The sequence below is a fragment of the Pongo pygmaeus genome, chromosome 2 (genome assembly GCF_028885625.2).
Source record: "Pongo pygmaeus isolate AG05252 chromosome 2, NHGRI_mPonPyg2-v2.0_pri, whole genome shotgun sequence".
Classification (NCBI taxonomy): Eukaryota; Metazoa; Chordata; class Mammalia; order Primates; family Hominidae; genus Pongo; species Pongo pygmaeus.
In genome coordinates this window covers 84,390,887-84,412,903 of record NC_085930.1, presented here as the reverse complement: position 1 = coordinate 84,412,903, position 22,017 = coordinate 84,390,887, and the positions used below count along the sequence as shown (strand labels likewise).

Genomic DNA, 22,017 nt, shown 5'->3' with positions numbered 1-22,017 from the left:
GATAAACCTATCAGATCTCATGAGACTTATTCACTATCACCAGAATAGCATGGGAAAGACTGGCCCTCATGATTCAATTACCTCCCCCGGGTCCCTCCCATAACACGTGGGAATTCTGGGAGATATAATTCAAGTTGAGATTTGGTGGGGACATAGCCAAACCATATCATTCTGCCCCGGGGCCCTCTAAATCTCGTGTCCTCACATTAAAAAACAAACCATGCCTTCCCAACAGTCCCCCAAAGTCTTAACTCATTTCAGCATTAACCCAAAAGTCCACAGTCCAAAGTCTCATCTGAGACAAGGCAAGTCCCTTCCACCTATGAGTCTGTAAAACCAAAACAAGCTAGTTACTTCCTAGATATGATGGGGATACAGGTATTGGGTAATTACAGCTGTTCCAAATGGGAGAAATTGGCTAAAACAAAGGGGTTACAGGGCCCATGCAAGTCTGAAATCCAGCATGGCAGTCAAACTTTAAAGCTCCAAAATGATCTCCTTTGACTCCAGGTCTCACATCCAGGTTACGCTGAAGCACGAGGTGGGTTCCCACAGTCTTGGGCAGCTCTGCCCCTGTGGTTTTGCAGGGTACAACCTCCCTTCTGGCTGCTTTCATGGGCTGGTGTTGAGTGTCTGCAGCTTTTCCAGATGCACAGTTCAAGCTGTCAGTGGATCTACCATTCTGGGGTCTGGAGGATGGTGGCCCTCTTCTCACAGCTCCACTAGGCAGCACCCCACTAAGGACTCTGTGTGGGGGCTCCAACCCCACATTTCCCTTCCACACTGCCTTAGCAGAGGTTCTCCATAAGGGCCCCGCCCCTACAGCAAACTTCTGCCTGGGCATCTAGGTGTTTCCATACACCTTCTGAAATCTAGGCGGAGGTTCCCAAACCTCAATTCTTGACTTCTGTGCACTGCAGGCTCAACACCACATGGAAGCTGCCAAGGCTTGGGGCTTCCACCCTCTGAAGCCACAGCCTGAGCTGTACATTGGCCCCTTTCAGCCATGGCTGGAGCAGCTAGGACACAAGGCACCAAGTCCCTAGACTGCATACAGCATGGGGACCCTGGGCCCAGCCCATGAAACCACTTTTTCCTCCTGGGCCTCCAGGCCTGTGATGGGAGCAGCTGCCATGAAGGTTTCTGACATGGCTTGAAGACGTTTTCCTCATGGTCTTGGGAATTAACATTAGGCTCCTTGCTATTTATGCAAATTTCTGCAGCCAACTTGAAATTCTCCCCAGAAAGTGGGTTTTTATTTTCTATTGCACAATCAGGCTGCAAATTTTCTCAACTTAGATGCTCTGTTTCCCTTCTAAAACTGAGTGTCTTTAACAGCACCCAAGTCACCTTTTGAATGCTTTCCTGCTTAGAAATTTCTTCTGCCAAATACCCTAAATCATCTCTCTCAAGTTCAAAGTTCCACAAATCTCTAGGGCAGGGCAAAATGCCGCCACTCTCTTTGCTAAAACATAACAAGGGTCATCTTTCCTCCAGTTCCCAACAGGTTCCTCATCTCCATCTGAGACTACCTTAGCCTGGATTTTATTGTCCATATCACTATCAGCATTTTGGGCAAAGCTATTCAACAAGTCTCTAGGAAGCTGCAAACTTTCCCACATTTTCCTGTCTTCTTCTGAGCCCTTCAAACTGTTCCAGTCGCTGCCTGTTACCCAGTTCCAAAGTCACCTCCACATTTTCGGGTATCTTTTCAGCAACACCCCACTCTACTGGTACCAATTTACTGTATTAGTCCATTTTCAGTCTGCTGATAAAGACATACCCGAGACTGGGAAGAAAGAGAGGTTTAATTGGACTTACAGTTCCACATGGCTGGGGAGGCCTCAGAATTATGGTGGGAGGTAAAAGGCACTTCTTACATGGTGGCAGCAAGGGAAAATGAGGAAGAAGCAAAAGTGGAAACCCTAGATAAACCCATCAGATTTCATGAGACTTATTCACTATCACAAGCATAGCAAAGGAAAGACCGGCCCCCAGGATTCAATTACCTCCCCCTGGGTCCCTCCCACAACATGTGGGAATTCTGGGAGATATAATTCAAGCTGAGATTTGGTGGGGACACAGCCAAACCATATCAAGGACGAATCTGGGTACCATAACGAGATCTTGTCTCTACAGAAAATAAATTTAAAAATTAGCCAGATGTCAAATCAGAAGACAGTAATATATATACACACACACACACGTTATGACTATATATATTGTCATAACACATATATAACATATATATAGAAAAGAATAGCCAGGTATGGTGGCATGCACATGTAGTCCTAGCTACTTGGGAGGCTGAGGCAGGAAGATCACCTAAACCCAGGAGAGCAAGGCTGCAGTGAGCTAGGATCATATTCCTGAACTTTAGCTTGGGTGACATATTTGCACTTATTAAAATAAAGAGAGTCCTGCAAGGGACTCACACTCATGTTAACTGCAGTTACCCTTGGGGGGAACAGGGAATTGGAGAGGAAGAAGGAGACTTTTTAAAAAACTTCACATACTTCTGTGTTGTTTGAACTCATTATAATCAGGTATTACTTTCATAATTAAAAAAGTAATCATGGCTGGACATGGCGGCTCACATCTGTAATCCCAGCACTTCGGGAGGCCGAGGCAGGCGGATCACCTATGGTCAGGAGTTCAAAACCAGCCTGGTCAACATGGTGAAACCCCGTCTCTACTAAAAATATAAAAATTAGCCAGGTGTGGTGGCACACACTGTCATCCCAGCTACTGGGGAGGCCGAGGCAGGAGAATCGCTTGAACCTGGGAGGCGGAAGTTGCAGTGAGCCAAGACTGCGACACTGCACTTGAGCCTGGGCGACAGGGCAAGACTCTGCCTCAAAAACAAACAAAAAAAAGTAATCATAAAGCTGTTCTACTTCTCAGCACAAGCAAATGTGGAAAGCCTGCAGTAATTTCTCCTTTTATTCATTCTGTTTGATAAGAGCAACCCTGCAGTGCCCAGGGAGGCATCTGAAGATGGGTCCCTCTATGCATGTTTGCAGGTTGGTGGCCTTGCCCATCCCACTGAGGATGCCACATGCTGAAGGGAGTAAACTGCAGAGCTTTTCAAGGAGGAGAGGGAAGGCCCCATAGGCTTCCTTGTGATGACAGTTTGGAAAATATCACCAAGATGTGAACTGCAGTCACAGCTACCTCCCTGCTCTTCCCTGGGCAAACAAACTGCTCATCCAAGACCATCAGGACTCTGGCAACACCATCCGCTGTGAGGGATTCATGTCATAATCAGCCCGCAAGTCACAGTGCTGCTTAATTTAAGGTCTTACCAACAAAAGGGAAACAGCAGCCACACAAACCCTTACTTAGTGCCCTCCCCATCCAACCTACCCTGTAGGCCTGAATTACGGAGCAATCTGGCAGAGTTGCCTGTCCTGAGAACCCGGCTTAGTAAATGGCTTCTCTGACCAAGAGTGCGGGTTTAAAATGGATGCACATCGGGTGGCAAAGGAAGGGGGTAACACCAGGCGGCCACCCTGCTGGGCTATACCCATCCTGCTTATCTGTGCCAGAGCTGAGGTCAGACTGCCCTCATGCCTCATGCACAGCTGACTGAGTAACCTGGGGTCTTCATGGTGGCCGTGCATCCTACTCCAGCAGCCACAGAGAAGGGGAGGGTTGTAGGAGCTGGCTCACTTACAGTGAGCTAATGTGACTAAGTTATACTTAGCCCAATTGAGGAAGATGTGGAAAAGCATGCAACAGGTACAAGCAAGCTTCTGGAAGGCATCTGATAAATTTCTGTCAACTTAGTTTGGCAACTTAGGTAGAGTCCTCTTCAGAGGACTTTAAGAAGACGACAGAGCACTATGGTGTCTGAGCACAGGTCTGGGGTCAGGCTGCCTGGATGGAAACTTTGGTTCTGCCCTCGCTGACTGCATTATCTTAGAACACTCACCTGCTGCTCAGGCCTCGGCCTCTTGTCTGTAAAATAAGCTAATGAAAACTCAAGTCCACGGGGGGTCATGAGCATGAAATGAAGTAACATAATTTAGGTTAATTAAAAATTTAAAAATAGGTTGTTTAAAAAGGGCAAAACAACCCTGAGTTAATAATTTAGGGCTTGTAATGGCTGGTGAGTGTGGCTTGACTTCACTGATACAAAAAGAAGAAAAGAAAGGGACTGTTGTTCATTTTGCTCACAAAACATTTTCAAGAAATGAAACTGTGGTGGCAGCAAAATTCAAATACAAGAGGAAAATGTAAATGCATATAGATGGAAAATAAAAGAAAGCATTAACATGCCAAGAATTATAGTCTCATCAGACTTCAAATCTAACTCAAAGTCTAGGGAGCAGTGATCCTGAAAATCTTTTTACACAGCTCTACTACAAGCCTCTGATCAGTGAAAAAAGGGTCAGCAAAACTGTCTCTCCTTCTGCATGAGAATTTGACCTCCTGTTAACTAGCTAAGTCGGCTCTCTGCAAATGACGACAGCTTGTGTCAACCGTATGCCTAGGCAACATTGCTTCTGATCTAAAAAGATGCTTGATGGGTAAACTGCATCTGGACTGGGAAAGCCATGTTTCGGATTCCCTGAGTACACTGACTCCTGGAACCAGGCATGTCTCTTTCAGGGATCCTGAGGACTTTGCCAACACAGTTGTGTCAGGAGACGTTGGCCCCTACAGGATATGAGGCTCTTAATTAAGCCAAGGCATCTCCTGTACCTGTCCCAGGCGAATCTTGTCTCCTTGCACCTGAGCTGTGCTGTGTGAACTGCTAGCACTCCCTCTGGAAGAAACACCTGAGGCTGCCCTGCCAGCAAGCTGTGGTTCCCCTGCAACGTCCTCCTGAATAGACTCACACCAAGAGCCAAGCATATCAGTGTTGTAAGTCAGAATGTTGAGTGGAACCTTATATGACGCCTTGGTGGGTGTTCCAACTTCCCAGTTTAGGCAGCCTCTCTTATGTACACTACAAACCATTTATTCTCTTTATTGTAATTGTCACAGTTAACATTCAGAGCACAAGTACTGCATACCAGGTATGGTGACTGTTCACACACTGTATGGTTCATTCTCAAAATGACACCTAGGTAAGTGTCATTATCTCATTATCTCATTTCAGAGCTGAAGACTCTGGGGCACATCTTGGGGTTTCCTCAGCAGGTGGAGGGGCCAGATATGGGAAGAAGCAGGGAAAAAACAGGCAAAGAAAGAGAAGGTAAAAAAGATTGCACTAAAAACAAATAAATAGCAGGTGTCACTCAACACATGTATTTATGTGCATGCCTAAGACCTGCCCTATACAGTGAGCTGAAACACACAGCATAATTCAGCACAAAGGACATAGTAACGAGGAAGCTGCTATTAAGCAAAGGCAGACAGTAAATGCAAAAGGCCCAACAGTAAACAGAGGCAAGCACTTCCAACATAGGTTATAGAGGTTGAGTGAATGACGGCCTTTTTTTTTTTTTGAGGCAGAGTCTTGCTCTGTCACCCAGGTTGCAGCGCAGTGGCACAATCTCGGCTCGATGCAACCTCCACCTCCCAGGTTCAAGTGATTCTCTGAGCACAGCCTCCTGAGTAGCTGGGACTACATGTGTGTGCCACCACATCTGGCTAATTTTTGTATTTTTAGTAGAAACAAGATTTCACCATGTTGGCCAGGCTAGTCTCAAAGTCCTGGCCTCAAGTGACCTACCTGCCTCAGCCTCCCAAAGTGCTGTGATTATAGGCGTGAGCCACCACGCCCAGCTGAATGGCAGTCTTTCATATGTGTGTCCCAGAGGAATACCGAGCCAAAGTCACTGAATCTCTGGCCTTTGGAGCCCCGCCCACCCAGAAAGGGAAAGAAACTTTCCTCACTGCCTCATTCTAAAATTCAAAGAACGAAGGTACACACATACATACCTATCTGCCTATACGTATATGCACGTGTCAACACATATATGTACAGATACATTCGCATCCCTCCGCATATGTGCGGGTGTGCATGTTGAAATGTATGTGTCTTTGAAAATTGTTTCACAACATCAGAGTCACACACTGATACAAGGGAAAGACAGTACTGAAGCGGAGAGCACATTCTTACTTACGGTGTCCCACATCACGATGTACACGTCAGTACTGAATGAGTTATTAACGTGCTGAGTAATATAAAGATTGATGAAATCACAGAAGTGGTGATACATGTTAACACCTAGTGTTGGAAAATGAAACTACATTAATTAACACCAAAGAACACATGATCAAGCAAGTTTTATTCTATCCCATCTATTTACAGTTTAAGAGAATTTTAGTTTAAATAAATGGGGGAAAAAATAACTGTTTTGTTTTTCCAAAATGAAATGATCTAGATACATAGGTAGTCCTCAATTTATGGACTGATTGGGTTTCAAAAGTCACTCTAAAATTGGTTATTTAAAATCAGGAATGCATTTTCCCATATATCCCAAGTAACAAGTGATCATTAAGTTCCCAGAAAAAAACAAGGTAGGTCTATTTAACTCAAAACTGAGTAGAACTACAGGGCCATGGAGACAACTCATTATTTCTTCTGATTTTATTTATTTTTTTATCAGGGGTGGGGTCTTGCTATGGCGGCATGTGCCACCATGCCTAGCTTGATCATTTATTTTTTAAAGTCAATTAAGGGGCCAGGCACAGTGGCTCACACCTGTAATCACAGCACTTTGGGAGGCTGAGGCAGGCCAATCACTTGAGGTCAGGAGTTCGAGAACAGCCTGGCCAACATAGTGAAATACCATCTCTACTAAAAATACAAAAATTAGGCAGGCGTGGTTAGCCACTCAGGAGGCTGAGGCAGGAGAATCTGCTTGAACCTGGGAGGCAGAGGCTGCAGTGAAACAAGATCACAGCACTGCACTCCAGCCTGAATGACAGAGTGAGACTCCGTCTCAAAAAAAAAAAAAAAAAAAAAAAAGCCAGAAAAAAAAATCAATTAAGCAACATCTGTTCATCATGGAAGTACTGGCAATGATGGCAACTACCATTTTGGTAATTTTCATTCCTGTTTCTTTTTTCCCTATTTAATCATTACATATATCTTTCCTGGAAAAACATTAACCAACTATCATATAAAAGAGGTGAATGTCTTGTGTTCTGATTGAAAGAGAAGCAATTCTGGAGTAAGAAGAAGTTGAATTCCAGCACAGCCATGCATGTGCAACATTCTTAGATGAGTTCATAAAGTCCCTAAGCTTTAGCTTCTCTATAGAAATGGGAAATAGTTACCTAAGTGCCAGCTTTATTACAAGAAACCCAAAGATAATACATCTTAAAGTACCCATCCCAGTGCCAGGCACATAGGAAGACCTGAATGAAGACTAGCTTGGATCCCACTAGGTCAGATAGAGTGGAGAGGGCTGTGGGTACCAGTATTTGTAAGTTCACATGCCATTCATTAAAAAGAAACAGAACATGCACCCTCTCTATTTAGGTATGCAGGACCCAATATTCATCCTGGAAATGTACAAATCTAAATGGGATGAAATTCCAAGAACTGACACTTAGAACACGCATTTTAAAGGTGAGAAAATGCTGAGTAAAAGAAAAACAGGGACTCTAAAATGCAGAAATCATAAAATATTCTGACTTCATTCCCACAGTCAATAATAACACTGTGTGCCAGAAGTAACAGTATAAAAATACTCTGTTTTTTTCAGCCTGGTATCTTAAATGATTGTTTGGAAGGGCTAATTTTTTCACCCAGAAAAATCTTGGCGAAGAATATATTTTCAAATTAACAAGAAAAATAAAGTTCTATCAGAATCTATCCTCTTTTCCCAGGTTAGCCATAGAGCACACATGAGCTCTTTCACATAACATTTAGTGAGTTCCTAACAGTTACTGAGGAATGCAGCAAGCACAAATCAGTGCTTGGGGCTGCAAGAATTTATAAACAGAGAAGAAAACATAAGCTCCATCCTTGACATATGTGCCCCCTAATGAGTCCTGATCTGTAGAATGCTCATTTCCCTAAGGTACAAGTTAACATGAAAAGGAAAACTGAACCAGGCACAGTTACTCACACCTGTAATCCCAGAACTTTGGGAGGCCAAGGCAGGAGGTTCACTTGAGCCCAGGAGTTCAAGACCAGCCTGAGCAACCCATGAGACCCCATCTCTACAAGACATATTTTAAAAATTAGCCAGTCATGGTGGTGCATAGGCCTGTAGTCCCAGCTACTTGGGAGGCCAAGGTGGGAAAATCACTTGAGCCCAGGAGGTTGAGGCTGCAGTGAGCTATGATTGTGCCACTGTACTCCAGCCTGGGCAATACAGCAAGACCTGTCTCTAAAGAAAGAAAAGTAAAATTGGAAGACAGCATAAATTAGAAGAAAAAAGTAGAGTTATGAATATAGGAAAGAAATGAGACATGTCTACTCTAGCCTATTATTCTCACTTTATATACTTTATTGTGTAAGTATCTGCATAAATTTAATAGCTCACACATAGTTGCCATTTTTACAGGCAGATCGGTGTTTTCTTTGCCCCTTTTTAATTTGCATATTTTAAAAACAAGTCAAAACCTGGAACATAGCATTTTTACTTGCTCTTATTTCAAAAACCTAAACTTGTCTGATTTCTGAATTTAATACTTTGTAATATAAGAATTATGACCTCAGAAGGCAGAGCACATTAAAACTATGATTAATAAATTATAGTAATTCTGAAATATTTGTGACAGAGGCTCTCTATATTTCACTGTAAACCCAACCTCTCATGAATTTTGATATGATCTAGCATAGTAATCCCTGTCTCCCATAATGAGAGAGATAATATAGTACAATCTGTGCTTCTCCTCCCCAGTGTAACTAGTTCGCAAAGTTAAAGCTCTGCTTGCAAGCTGAGAAAGAGGCTATAAGTATAAATGATAAAATAATTTTATTTCAAGAATAAATTACACTGGTAACTTCCAGAAGAATTTTAAGTTCACTTTAGTCATGGAAATGATACAGAAAGTTTGCCAGCGCAGGTCATGGACAGTTCTTTCCCACCCATACTATACACGTGGCTTTTGATTTTTTTTTTTAATTTTTTAAAATTTTTAAATTTTTTATTTTTTTTAAGACGGAGTCTTGCTCTGTCACCAGGCTGGAGTGCAGTGGCAGGATCCTGGCTCACTACAACCTCCACCTCCTGGGTTCAAGCGATTCCCCTGCTTCAACCTCCCAAGTAGCTGGGACTACAGGCACCCGCCACCATGCCCAGCTAATTTTTTGTTTTTTTAGTAGAGACAGGGTTTCCCCATGTTGGCCAGGATGGTCTCGATCTCCTGACCTCGTGATCTGCCTGCCTCGGCCTCCCAAAGTGCTGGGATTACAGGTGTGAGCCACTGCACCCGGCCTAGCTTTTGATTTTAAACATATTTTAATGAAAGACATTCTAAACCAAGTGATTAGAGAAACCGGATGGGGTAAATTTAGTTACAAAAGGCATAAATATGCCTTCATCTCTCATCCTTTGATTTTGGTTAAGTCCTTTGATATAAATGTGAAAGTTTCTTCTAAAATGCCAAAGTTATAAAATAATGGGAGTTCAAACTAGTTCAACTACTTCTTCAGAGAAGAAAGCAAAAAAACAAGTCTACTGCTTGTCACACTGCTTCCAAAAAATTCACAGAGAATTACTGCATCCAAAAAAAGGAATAATATCTCATTAACAAATACACAAATAACAGACAAAGTAACTTCTCACCTGCATCTAATTTCATGAAATACGTTGGTTTTTCAATGACAATGTCACATTTAGCATCTTCTATAGGTCTGAAGTTGAGCTGAGTATAGCTTTGTAGCTCAGCAAACCTGAAATTATGAATTGGGACATGACTTCAAACTGATTCTCCCAAACTTCCTATTACAACATTGAAACTCAGGATCTGTTCATTAGGCAGATTTTACCTCTAAATGGTAGAGACACTCCTATGGACACCTGTAACTTCTAAAACTTACTGACATTTATATAGGTTGATATCAATTTTAATGTTAAGACAAGGAACAGGCCGGGTGCAGTGGCTCACACCTGTAATCCCAGCACTTTGGGAGGCAGAGGCAGTCGGATCACGAGTTCAGGAGATCAAGACCATCCTGGCCAACATGGTGAAACCCCATCTCTACTAAAAATACAAAAATTAGCTGGGCGTAGTGGCGCACACCTGTAGTCCCAGCTATACTCAGGAGGCTGAAGCAGGAGAATCGCTTGAACCTGGTAGGCAGAGGTTGCAGTGAGCCAAGATCACGCCACTACACTCCAGACTGGGGACAGAGCAAGACTCCGTCTCAAGAAAAAAAAATGACAAGGAACAAAACTGATTATAAAATTCAGTCTTATGTGCAAGATAGTTAGATTGGGAACTTACCACACAAAGAAGATATTTATATATTGGGTTGGCTAAATAACCTACCAGTAAAATGAGACGACTCAAAAGATTTCCCAATGAGGCTCAATAAGAACAATGAGCCAGAGAAACTCTTGACAGACTTCTTGGATTCTGAGAGACAGCATTCCAAGAATCACCCGGTGCCTCAGAAAGACAGCAGAGACAGCTAAGTGTCCCAGAAGAAAGGAAATTTATCTCTTGGAAAACATCTTTGGAAGCCACATAGCACAGTTTTCTTCCAAACAAAAGAAGACAATCCCAAGCATGTGAAACTGTGAGATATTTAGAGTTAACACAAAGGTCATCTGTACCTCTTCCTTAAGATCATACCTCATGTAAAACAAATATCAAATAGATCCTTTTAAAACACAATGCCAAAATAGTGTGGTAGTTTCAAACATAGGTCTACAAACTCTTTAATACCTCTCCCTTCAAGAGGAGGAAGTTAATTCCCTCCCTTTAAGAGTGGGCTGGACTCAGTGACTCACTCCTAACGGGCAGAATACAGCAGAACTGATGGTAAGGTCACTTCTGGGATTAAGCTATAAAGTACTGTGGCTTCCATCTCAGAGCATGTACTCCCTCAGACCATGTGCTCCTGGGAAAGCCAGTAGCCACGCTGTGAGCAGCAGTAGGGAGAGCCCCATATGAAGTCCCTGGCCAAGAGGAGCCGAGGCTTACAACAACCTGAGTGAGTTTAGCAGCAGTTTCCCCAGGCCCAGGTTGAGTCTAGAGATGGCTGCAGCCCTGGCCAACTCAGCCAAGCTGCTCCCAAACCCTGACCCTCAGAAGTATTGTGAGATAATAAATGTTTGTATTTTAAGCTGCTAAATTTTAGAGTGATTTGTTATACAACAACAGGTAATAAATACAAATATACCCTAGGGTACACTTTGGAATAACCTGTCACACAGCAATAAGTAACTAATACAATTCTGCCCTGAGCAACTACCATGTGGAATCAAATATCAAAAAGTACCAGGAATCAAAAAGCCCACTTGAATATAGAAACTACCTCTTGTAAAAGTCTGCTAAGTGACTTGAGACACTGCATTGCAGACTGCAAAATGCCAGATAAATGTGTGGTAGATTATTATTCTGAATGATCTGCAGCCAGGCAGTGAGGCCTCTTTAAGGGAAAAAAAAAAAAAAAAAAAAAGGTTTGCTCAGCATGAATTTTTTTTTTTTTTTTTGAGACAGGGTCTTGCTCCGTCATCCAGGCTGGAGTGCAGTGGTGCAATTATAGCTCGCTGCAGCCTCGACCTCCTGAGCTCAAGCAATCCTCCTGCCTCAGCCTCCCAAGTAGCTAGGATTACAGGGGCATGCCACCTCACCCAGCTAATTTATTTTTATTTTTTATTTTTATTTTTTAGAGATGAGGTCTCGTCATGTTGCTCAGGCTGGTCTTGAACTCCTGGCCTCAAGTAATACTTCTGCCTTGGCCTCCCAAAGTGCTGGGATTATAGGCATGAGCCACCATTCCTGGCCTTGGCATGGACGTTTGACTCAAAAATTAACATTATGTAAGTAACCTATGTGACTTTGTAAGTGAATAAAACTCGGCAATTGTGAGTTAATAAAAATGGATTTTTGAGCTGATTTTTTTCTTTCATTAGCAAACAGTAAGTACTATATCTACTATTATAAACACATATTTAATTCAGATGCAACTGAGGGATTCACTCAGTTTCCGTCACTTCCCAGAAGCTTATGCCAAATTATGTACAAATGAAGTAACATTTTCCATTTGAGAGTCCCCATTAATATCTGCAAGTGCCATAAATAAAGGCAAATATTTCTGAAACAGATACGTTAAAAATATCTTACCATGACTGCAGAGGGCTTTTGCGCTGACCTTCAGACATCAATGTATGGATGTCAAGTTTACAGTGCCCTCCAATTTCACCACTCTGGAAAAAGTCCTCCTTAAATCTGGTGTATAACAAAACATTAAGTTGAGTTCAGAAAATTTCTTCATGACCCAAGCACGTGGGTTGTAACTAAAGTGGATTACCAATTTCCAAACTCAATTTTTTAAAAGAATTTAACTACTTATAATAGAAAATTTCAAGTGTATATGAAAGTAACAGAATCATATCAGGACCCTAATGTATCCACAACCCAACTTTGCAATGCGATTAACTCGTGGCCTGTCTGAGTCATCCATCCCCCACCCATTCCCCAACCCCTCTGCCATATCATCAAAAACAAATTCAAGATATATCCCTTCAGCGAGGCTTGGTGGCTCACACCTATAGTCCCAGCACTTTGGGAGGCTGAGGTGAGAGGATCACCTGAACTCAGGAGTTTGAGACCGGCCTGGGCAACGCTGGAAGACCCCATCTCTTCAAAAATTAAAAAATTAGCCAAGCCTGGTGGTGCATTTCTGTATCCCAGCTACTTGAGAGGCTCAAGTGGGAGGATCACTTGGGTTTGGGAGGTCACAGCTGCAGTGAGCCATGATTACACCACTGCACTCCAGCCTGGGCAACAGAGCAAGACTCCGTCTCAAAAAAAAAAAAAAAATCCCTGGATCTAAAAATATTTCAGAATTTATACTAGATGTTAACATTAACCACTGAAGTACCTGTCATGACTTCTCTTGATGTTTCTTAAATCAAGGTAGAGATTGGTTGCTCTGCAGTATTGAAGATAACGGGTACACACCAGACTTGAGTCACTCTGAAGGTTGAGCAAAAGAAAAGAATGACTCTGAGTATTAACACAGCAAAGACTCACCCAGACTTGCTAGACATGTTGACAACATGGATACCCTCACGTTCAAACCACACAACGTGATAAGGAAAGCTCTCCAAAGACTGTATCTGCTGAAGGATATTTTCTCCTTCCCAGCAGACCCTGGCCAAGCATACTTTTGCCAGTTTCCCACTTTTAAGTTACCATGGAGAACTCCCAAACGATCTGTCACATCTAATTTTAAAGCCAAGAGTTGTATATGTGGCTCAGTTCAGTCCCCTTTAAAAGAAAAAAAAAGCACCCAGAACCAGTACTACTACCCCCACAGCTATATGAAAAAGCAGCTTCCAAAAGCCAAAAGAAACAAGGAAAAATGCACACGTAAGAGACATTAAAAGCGGGGAGGGAAGTTTGCCAGTTTTAATAAGAGGTACTTTCTGCAAACCATAAAGCTTGTGGGAGCCTCTGTCTCAACAGCAACATGAGGGCAACATTTTCTAAATAATTGAAGAAAGGAGTTGAAGAGTCAGCTACCAGAGCCTGATTCTATTTCAACCAATATGGGTTATGCTGAGAACTTCAAAAATTTTTATCTGCTCTGGGTTTTATTTATAGATTTAAATGCCATTTTAATTGTTTTTCCCAAAACTCCCAATGAATACAAAGCCTTAATCTTGACCTGCATGGTGTTTTGGAGTCTGTAGTTGGTAAAAGATTGCAATGGACTGAATGTCTGTGTCTCTGCCAAATTCATATGTTGAAATTCTAACCCCCAATGTGATGATATTGTTTAGAAGCTACCCAGTCTATGGTATTTTGTTATAACAGCCCAAACAACTAAGACAAGGATCATACTCTGCTAGCACAAAGCAAATCAAGGTAAATCTTAGTCAAAAGAACATTCTACAAGCCACCTTGAAAGAGCAGTGCAAGATAGGGGTTGTCATTATTCTCTTGCCCTTTCCATGTGAACAGCTAGACTTGAGCCAAATGTACAAGACAGAACAGAACTCCGTTAAAGACACCCTGCAGCTGTGCACTTTAATGGCATGCCTCACATCCTCAGGCCTCATTCACCTTGCTAGAATGCTCAAAGCTCTATTACGTGACACCCTCCAATAGCTCCATAAAGCACATACTCAGTTTTTGAATGTGAGTAAATTAAAAAAATTTTTTTAGTTCTCCAGTGTGGTTGGAGATCGGAGACCCCTGAGATGTCAGAGACTCAGGGTTCAGGATCATTGAACAGTGTACCTTAATCGCAAGTGCTTACAACTTCATCAACCTTTAAAAAATAATGCTGAGCCCTTTGCTGGGAACCAGGCCCTGCTGCACTGAGCATTTTTATCTGCAGAACCTCATTTCTTCCTTACCATATGCTACATAATGGGCATGGCTTTAAGGGAGAGGAAATTGAAACAAGGAAAGCCTAAATACCTTGTCTAAGACTCAGGATCTGAATTGTAGTTGAGAGCCTGCTCTTGTATTTACAACCCCAAACCACCTCTTGACAACGTGTTTATCTGATCCACTGAGGTAGGATATGGTATGGTTGAAAGTAAACTGGAAAAAAATCTGCATTTTAATCCTAGATGTATAATTAATTCTAAAAGGTAGCTGTGCAGTCTTGGAGAAGCTGCTTAACTCCTCTGAGGACCCTGTTTTCCATACTGATAAAGTGGCATCAGTAGTATCTGCTATAATGCTTATGAGCATCAAACCAGAAAACACACAGAAAAGCTTTCTGCAAACTGTAAAGCTCTGGGCAAATATAGAGCAGTATGGTGGTGTTATATCATCTGTCCCAAACTATCTGAAAATGAATTTGTAAAGATGCAATTTATGAATTTCTCTTCTTTAGCACATGTTTGGGGGAAAGATTCTAAACCTGAAAATATTTCGACTGTCTTAAAATATGACTATCTGATAAATGTGGGATAAGGAGGACAGGGTTTCCAAAGAAAAGAAAACAACCTATTTGGGGAAGTTACATAAAATTCTACGCCAATAACTAAGTGAGAGTGAGGAATTCCTTTCACAGTGCCGTCTATCTTGTTTTTACATTACAAGCTAAATGATAAATATTAAAAATCAATAATCAATAAGTAATAAAAATAAAATAGCTTAGTTGGGCACAGTGGCTCACGCCTGTAATCCCAGCACTTTGGGAGGCTGAGGTGGGTGGATCCCTTGAGGTCAGGAGTTCGAGATCAGCCTGGCAACATGGCGAAACCCCATCTTTACTAAAAATATAAAAATTAGCCGGGAGGGGTGGCACACGCCTGTAATCCCAGCTACTCAGGAGGCTGAAGCAGGAGAATTCCTTGAACCTGGGAGGCAGAGGTTGCAGTGAGCTGGGATCGCGCCACTGCACTCCAGCCAGGGCAACAGACAGAAACTCCGTCTCAAAAATAAATAAAATTAAATAAACAAGTTTATTTAGTAAGGAGCAAAATACCCACCGTTTCCTTAGGCTGACAGAGCACATGCATCTCCTCCAGCCTCTCTCTGGCATATCCAAAGTCAGCTTGTTTCCAAAATATGTCCTCAGCTGACTCAAGAGTGTCCGTCCTATTTGCAAATAAAAATAGTCTGTGTTTTTTTCTTTTTACTTTTTTTGGACCTTGAATTTTCATTCTAAAGGTTAAAATGCTAGAGGTTCCTTATTACTTTAATTTTGTTACAGTATAATATCATAGTTTCTCCAAAACTACACCTCACTACATGAAGTTACGAAACTAAGTTATTCACAGAATTATTCCTTTATCATAAAATATGTAACAGACATGCATGAAGTTATCACCTGAAACTGAAGACGATGCATTCTTAATTACTATATTTTCTTTACCTCATTAACATTGCATGTATTGGAAGCACTAATTATACTTAATTCTCCCAGGAAGAATCAAGAGGAAACCATCCATTTATCTTCTTAGTATACACTGGGGGAAAAAATTGTCTATGGTCCTGGCTGTTTCTCCCTCTGGCAGAGGAAATGACAGATATTCCTATCCCAGTGTGAAATAGTCAAGTTGAATTCATGACTGTGTTAAGCAAATTAATATCTAAATGAATTACTATCTAAAACCAAAAGAATCTAGCTGGAAATTAGGGCATCAACATACACTGTATAGAAAGAGGAAGACTTGAAGAGGGTATTCCATATGGAAACTTACCATCCCATGTCGACATAGCTGCAAACTGGGTAACCAAACCTGAACTCTGGTTTGCAGGATTTCTCATAACCCCAGCAGTACTTTAGCTTTTCTAGGTGTTTCTAGAACATAAAACTTACATTGATTTCCCTTCTTCTGACATTTAGAGAAGACTCTTAGATTTTTCCATTAAGAAAACAAACCATTATAGAGCATTCACATTTACATTTATAATATGTATTCTTATAACAATAAATTTAAAACTTACAGTTAATTCTAAAAAGAGCAGTCTCAAGGTTCTTAACAATCCTCCTTACTCATCACCCCCACCATACCGGTCCCCTAACCAAAAGTCTGGGCTTTACCTAGACGCTCAAAGACCACTTGAATTTGAATTTCTTGAGGTAACTTAAGAAGCCACCTTTCTCTGTGAGCAAGCGGATTCTAAAATCAGTCCCTAAAAGACATATAAACTGCAATTTGTGCTACCAAAGGAATCACAGCTAAAGTGAATCAATCAGCAACTTCACTTAGCAATCAAGATCAGCAGAGACCCCACAACACATGGACAACTCTGCCACCCTTGGGAACCACCCAGCTGGCCAAGGAGCTCAGAATGCTCTTCTGCAAGGCCCCAGGAGCAATGCTGGTCTGATTCCCAAGTCTGCTTTTCCATATGCTTCCTGTGCCGGCACCATGGGAAAGGAAGTGTCTCACAATGCTCAGCTTTGATCTCTGGGGCCCTGTGAGATGTCTTAATGGGCTCCTATGTGAGGCCTTTCCAACTCCTCTGAAACAGAAAGAAAGCCACAGTAACAGGCTTAATTATGTGGAGACAGAGGCTGAGGTGTCATTACTGAAATTAAGTGCTAAGCGATCCTCTTATGTGCCGTTTAAGAAAGAAGAGGTGTGAAATTCTTTAGTTACTTTTAACAAGATGTTCTTTCCTGCACAAAATCTAATTGCTTCTTTACAGAGTTTACAAATAGTATTGGCTACTTATTTGTTTTAGAAGTGATTTAGATTTTAAATTTCTCTCTTATGAATGGGACATAATTTTAAGCAGTTTAGCCTCTTAGAAGTATTATATGAAATTGAAACAATGATTAACTTATACAGTGACAACCGAAAATTAGAATTCTGCCTTCAGTTTCAGGTTATAAAGCAGAACCTGTAAGCCAGCTGAAATTGCATCCTCATAAAAATAAGGAGAGAAGAAATAATACCTACCTTATACGGACAAAGACAGTCTTTCTTACAGACAGTGGCAATATGCCTATTGTTGTGCAAAAAGAAGGGAATGTGCTCCTCTGGCAACCGGATGCTGGCATAGTTATACAGAGGTTCGCCTGGAATGCTGTGAGTATTAGGAGGAGCTTCATTCTGACCACTCAGTGAGACTTCATGAAGTAAGACTCCAAAGACAAACAACATTAACATAGCAACCTGCAAACCTAGAGATCAAAATGAAGACAACTTTGTTAACAAATTTCCTTTAAAAGCCAAAACAACAACAACAACAACAACAAACAAAGGGTCAAGGGCTAAGTATAATTACAAAGCACTTTGCTATCCCACTGAATAATGTTCCTTTATTCAATTTTTTTTGAGCACTTGCTTGGTGCCAGTCACCACGTTAGCAAATGGGTATACAGAGGTGAACAAAACAAGAGCGAGCCTTGCTCTCATGGTGTCTTTAAACCTAGTACAACTGTCATAAACAAGCAATTCAATAAACAACTTCAGCTGATGACTGGGCCTGTGACTCAAACCAACTAGGGGCCAGCAAACTTTTCCTGTAAAGGAGAAGCAGTAAATCTTTTTGGCTTTGCCAGACATAAGATCTCTGTGGCAACTACACAACAATGCCTCTGTCCAAAAAAGTAGCCATGGTCTATTATAAAAGAATGGATGAGGCTGTGTTCCAATAAAACTTTTTAACTTACAACAATTATGGAAGGGCTTGATAGGATCCAGTTTAGTGATTTTAGTGATACCTGAAATAAAATAAAGTAATATGATAGACAACATAGCATGGTGGTTAAGAACCTAAACATTTAAAGCTTAACCACCTGGATTTGAATCGCAAATGTGCAGCTTCCCAGCTGTAAGACCTTGAACAAGTTACTTAACCTTTCTGCACCTAAGCTTTCCCATCTGTAAAATGGAAATAATAATAAACCTTCATCACAGAGCTGTCGTGAGTTAAATGAGTTAGTTATTGGTAAAGTGTTTAGAAAACTATCTGGCACACACTAAATGCTATGGAAGTGTTTAGTAAATAAATGTTTAAAGCCATGTGGGGCAGAGAAGGGGCCTAAATAACATTTAAACTGAGATCTGAATGATGAGGAGGGAAAAAGTATCCGTGACAGAGCAAAGGGAGTGGGATGGCTCTGAGCAAGTGTGTGTCTGCTGAATAAAAAATTATAATCACAATCAATGTATGAGCACAGACAATCTTCCAGGAGCGCTTCTGTACTCAGGATACAGCAATGACGGTGCAGTCATGAACTAAACTCATTGCCCTTGTGAAGCTTACATGCTAGTAGGTATAACAATCAGCTATAATAGCTAAGACTTAGAAACTCCAGGACATTAAGCACTCTGCCTCAAAGACTGTGCCCTTAAGCTCTCCCGTCATGCCTTTACATTGTGAACAGCGATAATGGTCACAAACCTCACTGCACTTCTAACTCACCCAATAAGTGTTAAATCTCTTGGACCAGATTTCTCCTATATATCCCAGACAATGATCCTGCCATTCTCAGGTCACTTTAGTGGGATCTTTGTTCTTTTTTTTTTTTAAGTGCTCTTTCCACTGGATGACAGAGTCTTAATACACATTGGATGTTCATCAGCTAGGACTGCTGTTTCTTGGGTCATACCAGAAAACCCAACTTTCGAAATCAGTCTTGATTATGGGCTATGAAGATAGAGCTTTTAGAAACAGACTGCAGGCCTGTAATAGTAGCACTTTGGGAGGCTGAGACTGGCAGATTGCTTGAGTCCCTGACTTCGAGACCAGCCTGCGCAACGTGATGAAACCCAGTCTCTGCTAAGAATACAAAAAATCAACTGTAGTCCCAGCTGAAGTGGGAGGATCACTTTAGCCTGGGAAGTCAAGGCTGCAGTGAGTCGTAATCTTGCCACCACACTCCAGCCTGGGCAATGCGAGGGAGACTGTCTCAAAAAAAAAAAAAAGAAAGAAAGAAAGAAGAAAAGGAAATTGACTGCTACGTTCCATCAAACCTCAAGTTCAAAGGCCATGGAATTCTAAGTGAACAGTGGGGACACCAAAAAGAAATCCTTTTTCCCCCATTTTCCCCTCCTGGAGTAGTTAAGTATTGTGGTTTTTCACTTTGGCGGCCCTCAAGAGTATGGTGTTATCTGCTGTAAATCTGATCTGAATTATAATAACATTTTCACTTGGAGCTTTTATCCAAGAATGAGTTGACAGCAGTTTTATAAAAATTTAAAAACACACATTAATAGTAACAATGACTACTTGTAATAAAAATATATACCTCTTGAATCTTCAGAACCACTCAGAAGCTTCTGTGATGTTTCAGGTCTCTAAAACCTGTCAGAAATGAAACATATTACCTTAAAAGGATGCTAAAGTAAACCTGATCATTCAGGTGATGTTGTGAATTAAAGGAAATATTAAGAGAGAAAATAATGTAACGGGATAACCCTCAGCCAGAAGGCCTGGCCGGTGGTGCGCTTTCTTTTCCTTAATGAATACCACACTGCTATACGCGAGTTCACAGGCACCACCCCCAACACAGCAACTCGGACCAGATTCCAATGGGGAACAGGAGGAGGAGGCCCACTTTCTACAGGAATCCACTGGAACTGGCCAACAGGATACTTAATGGATCAAACATTCCCAGAAGCAAACAACTTTCCCATTCTCACAGCAGTAATCCCGCTGGCTGAATCACAGGGCTACCCACCTATAGTGGCGAGCCTGAAGGTTCCCAGGCCTTCCTATTTTTTGACTCGTCCTTCCCGGTAATAAAGTCATTGTTATGACCAAGCCCTGACCTTTGGTTATCCAAGTCCATTGTCCTCCAGTGAGCTCTGGCCATCACTAAACTCACCGATCAGTGGAGAAGTAACGCTTAGGCGATGGAAAAAATCTAAAGACGCAGATCAGAAAGCTGGCGTCTGGCGAGGGCATGTACCCACTTGCATAAGGCGGCTGGGGGAGGCTGCTGGGCCTGGCACAAAGCCTTCCTGGTGTCGGTCCTCCTGCAAGGCCCGCCGGGATGGGTGGCTGCACTCCTCCAGCACAGGGACGCTTTAGTGGCCAGGCTACTTTTCCTTCAGCTCAAAGCAGCTGGAATCACTCCACTCCAGAAACCCTTGATTCGATTTCCACAGGCCTAATGAGGAAGGAAAAAAGGGAAACATCTGAAAGATGATGGATAGGAGGCAAAACCTGGGGTTGACACAGCGGGCCAAATGGGGCAATGTCGCAGAGCGAGAGAGCTTGGAAAAGTTTAAAGAAGGCAGTGGGCAAATGGAAAGTTCAACACGTGAGACTCCGAATGACTCCTCAATGGCTGGCCCCTACTTGTACCAAAAAGTCTCTCGGCGGGTGCCAGGCAGGGCTCAGGAAGTGCTCGACTGCCGCTTGAACGTCAGTCCCGGCAGAGCCCAGCTGTTCGCTTGAACGTCAGTCCCGGCCAAGGGCTGAGGGGTCAATGGCGAGCGCCCCGCCGCGGCTGAAACGCCGCGCCGCGCTGGGGTTCTGGACCCGGGGCGCCGGCAGGGACGGCTTCGGGGGCGGAGATCTCCCGGGGCCGCCCGCCACCGTGCACCGCGGCGCCCCGGGTCCCCAGCGCGCCTGGGAGGGGTCCCGGGGAGCGGCTCCGCCCCGGCTGGAAACCTGGTCAACGCGGCTAGGGCCCGGGGCCCGCCTGCGCTCCGGGCGCTGGGAAGGGGCCGGGCGCCCGGGGCCGGGGAGGGCCAGGATCGGCTTCCGACGCCCGCCTCCCGCCCCGCAGGGAATGGGAAGGCGCGGGCGGAGTGCGTGCGTAGGCTACAGCCCTCCGGGAAGCCGCGCCGGGAGCGGGCACCACCCGGGGCAAGAGCGGCGCAGAGCGCTGCCGCGGCGGGAAGGAGAGCGGGGGAAGGCTCCGCAGATTGCGGGGGAGTCCCACCTGGAGCCGGGGCAGCCGTGACTACCCAGGAGGAGGCGGAGGAGACGGCGGCTGTTCCAGAGGAGGGAGTCGTCATAACCGGCTACTGCCGCTCACCGGAAACCTTGGGCGCGGGAGCTGGGCCAGGGGGCGCCAAGGAGCAGCTGGGACACCTTGGCCAGCCGGCGCCGTGGGCGGGCTCGGGTCCCGCAGAGGCAGGACCGGGGCTACACCCGGGAGGGCCAGGGCGCGGGGCCCAACGCGCGGAGCGGCTTCAGCCCGGCGAGCGGCCTCGACCCGGCGAGCGCAGCAGGGAGGGGCTCAGAGTCGAGGAACCATCTGCCCTTCCTGGCGTTCTCCCGCGAAGGTTCGCGCTAGTCCGCCAGTTCCCTCACCAGGGCCGGAAAGACCGGCGGCACGTGCCGGAGCCGGGCGCCCATCTCCATCGCAGCAGCCCGTGCCTCCTTGAGCGAGAGCGTTAAAGCGCTCATAGGATATTAGGACGGGGTGGGTAGAAAACCTCATTCTTCGTGTCTTCTGCCTCGCACTGAGGCGGATTTTCACTTTTGTCTTATTTCAGGCAGAAGTTGCCGCCCTAACTTCCAAATTTGGGGACTGAACATCGTTCACCA

General features: G+C 43.5%; 1 protein-coding gene across 7 annotated transcripts in view; it reads right to left on the bottom strand.

The window, feature by feature from the left end:
- Positions 1 to 21,746, bottom strand: part of EOGT (EGF domain specific O-linked N-acetylglucosamine transferase) — a 38,540-nt gene extending 16,794 nt beyond the window's left edge. Inside the window, exons 1-10 of one of the 7 annotated variants that reach the window (XM_054482746.2) lie at positions 21,407 to 21,746; positions 20,342 to 20,626; positions 19,763 to 19,818; positions 17,466 to 17,689; positions 16,257 to 16,357; positions 15,543 to 15,651; positions 12,971 to 13,065; positions 12,211 to 12,315; positions 9,702 to 9,808; positions 6,078 to 6,181 (exon numbers count right to left, since the gene is read on the bottom strand). In XM_054482746.2, coding sequence (XP_054338721.1) covers positions 6,078 to 6,181; positions 9,702 to 9,808; positions 12,211 to 12,315; positions 12,971 to 13,065; positions 15,543 to 15,651; positions 16,257 to 16,357; positions 17,466 to 17,675 — 831 coding nt within the window. In that variant the 5' untranslated portion in view covers positions 17,676 to 17,689; positions 19,763 to 19,818; positions 20,342 to 20,626; positions 21,407 to 21,746. Of the gene's footprint in view, positions 1 to 6,077; positions 6,182 to 9,701; positions 9,809 to 12,210; positions 12,316 to 12,970; positions 13,066 to 15,542; positions 15,652 to 16,256; positions 16,358 to 17,465; positions 17,690 to 19,762; positions 19,819 to 20,194; positions 20,627 to 20,823; positions 21,230 to 21,406 lie in introns of those variants that run through there. The other 6 variants (XM_063661851.1, XM_054482747.2, XM_054482748.2 and 3 more) reach the window with 6 other exon arrangements.
- Between the last annotated feature and the right edge of the window lie 271 nt (positions 21,747 to 22,017).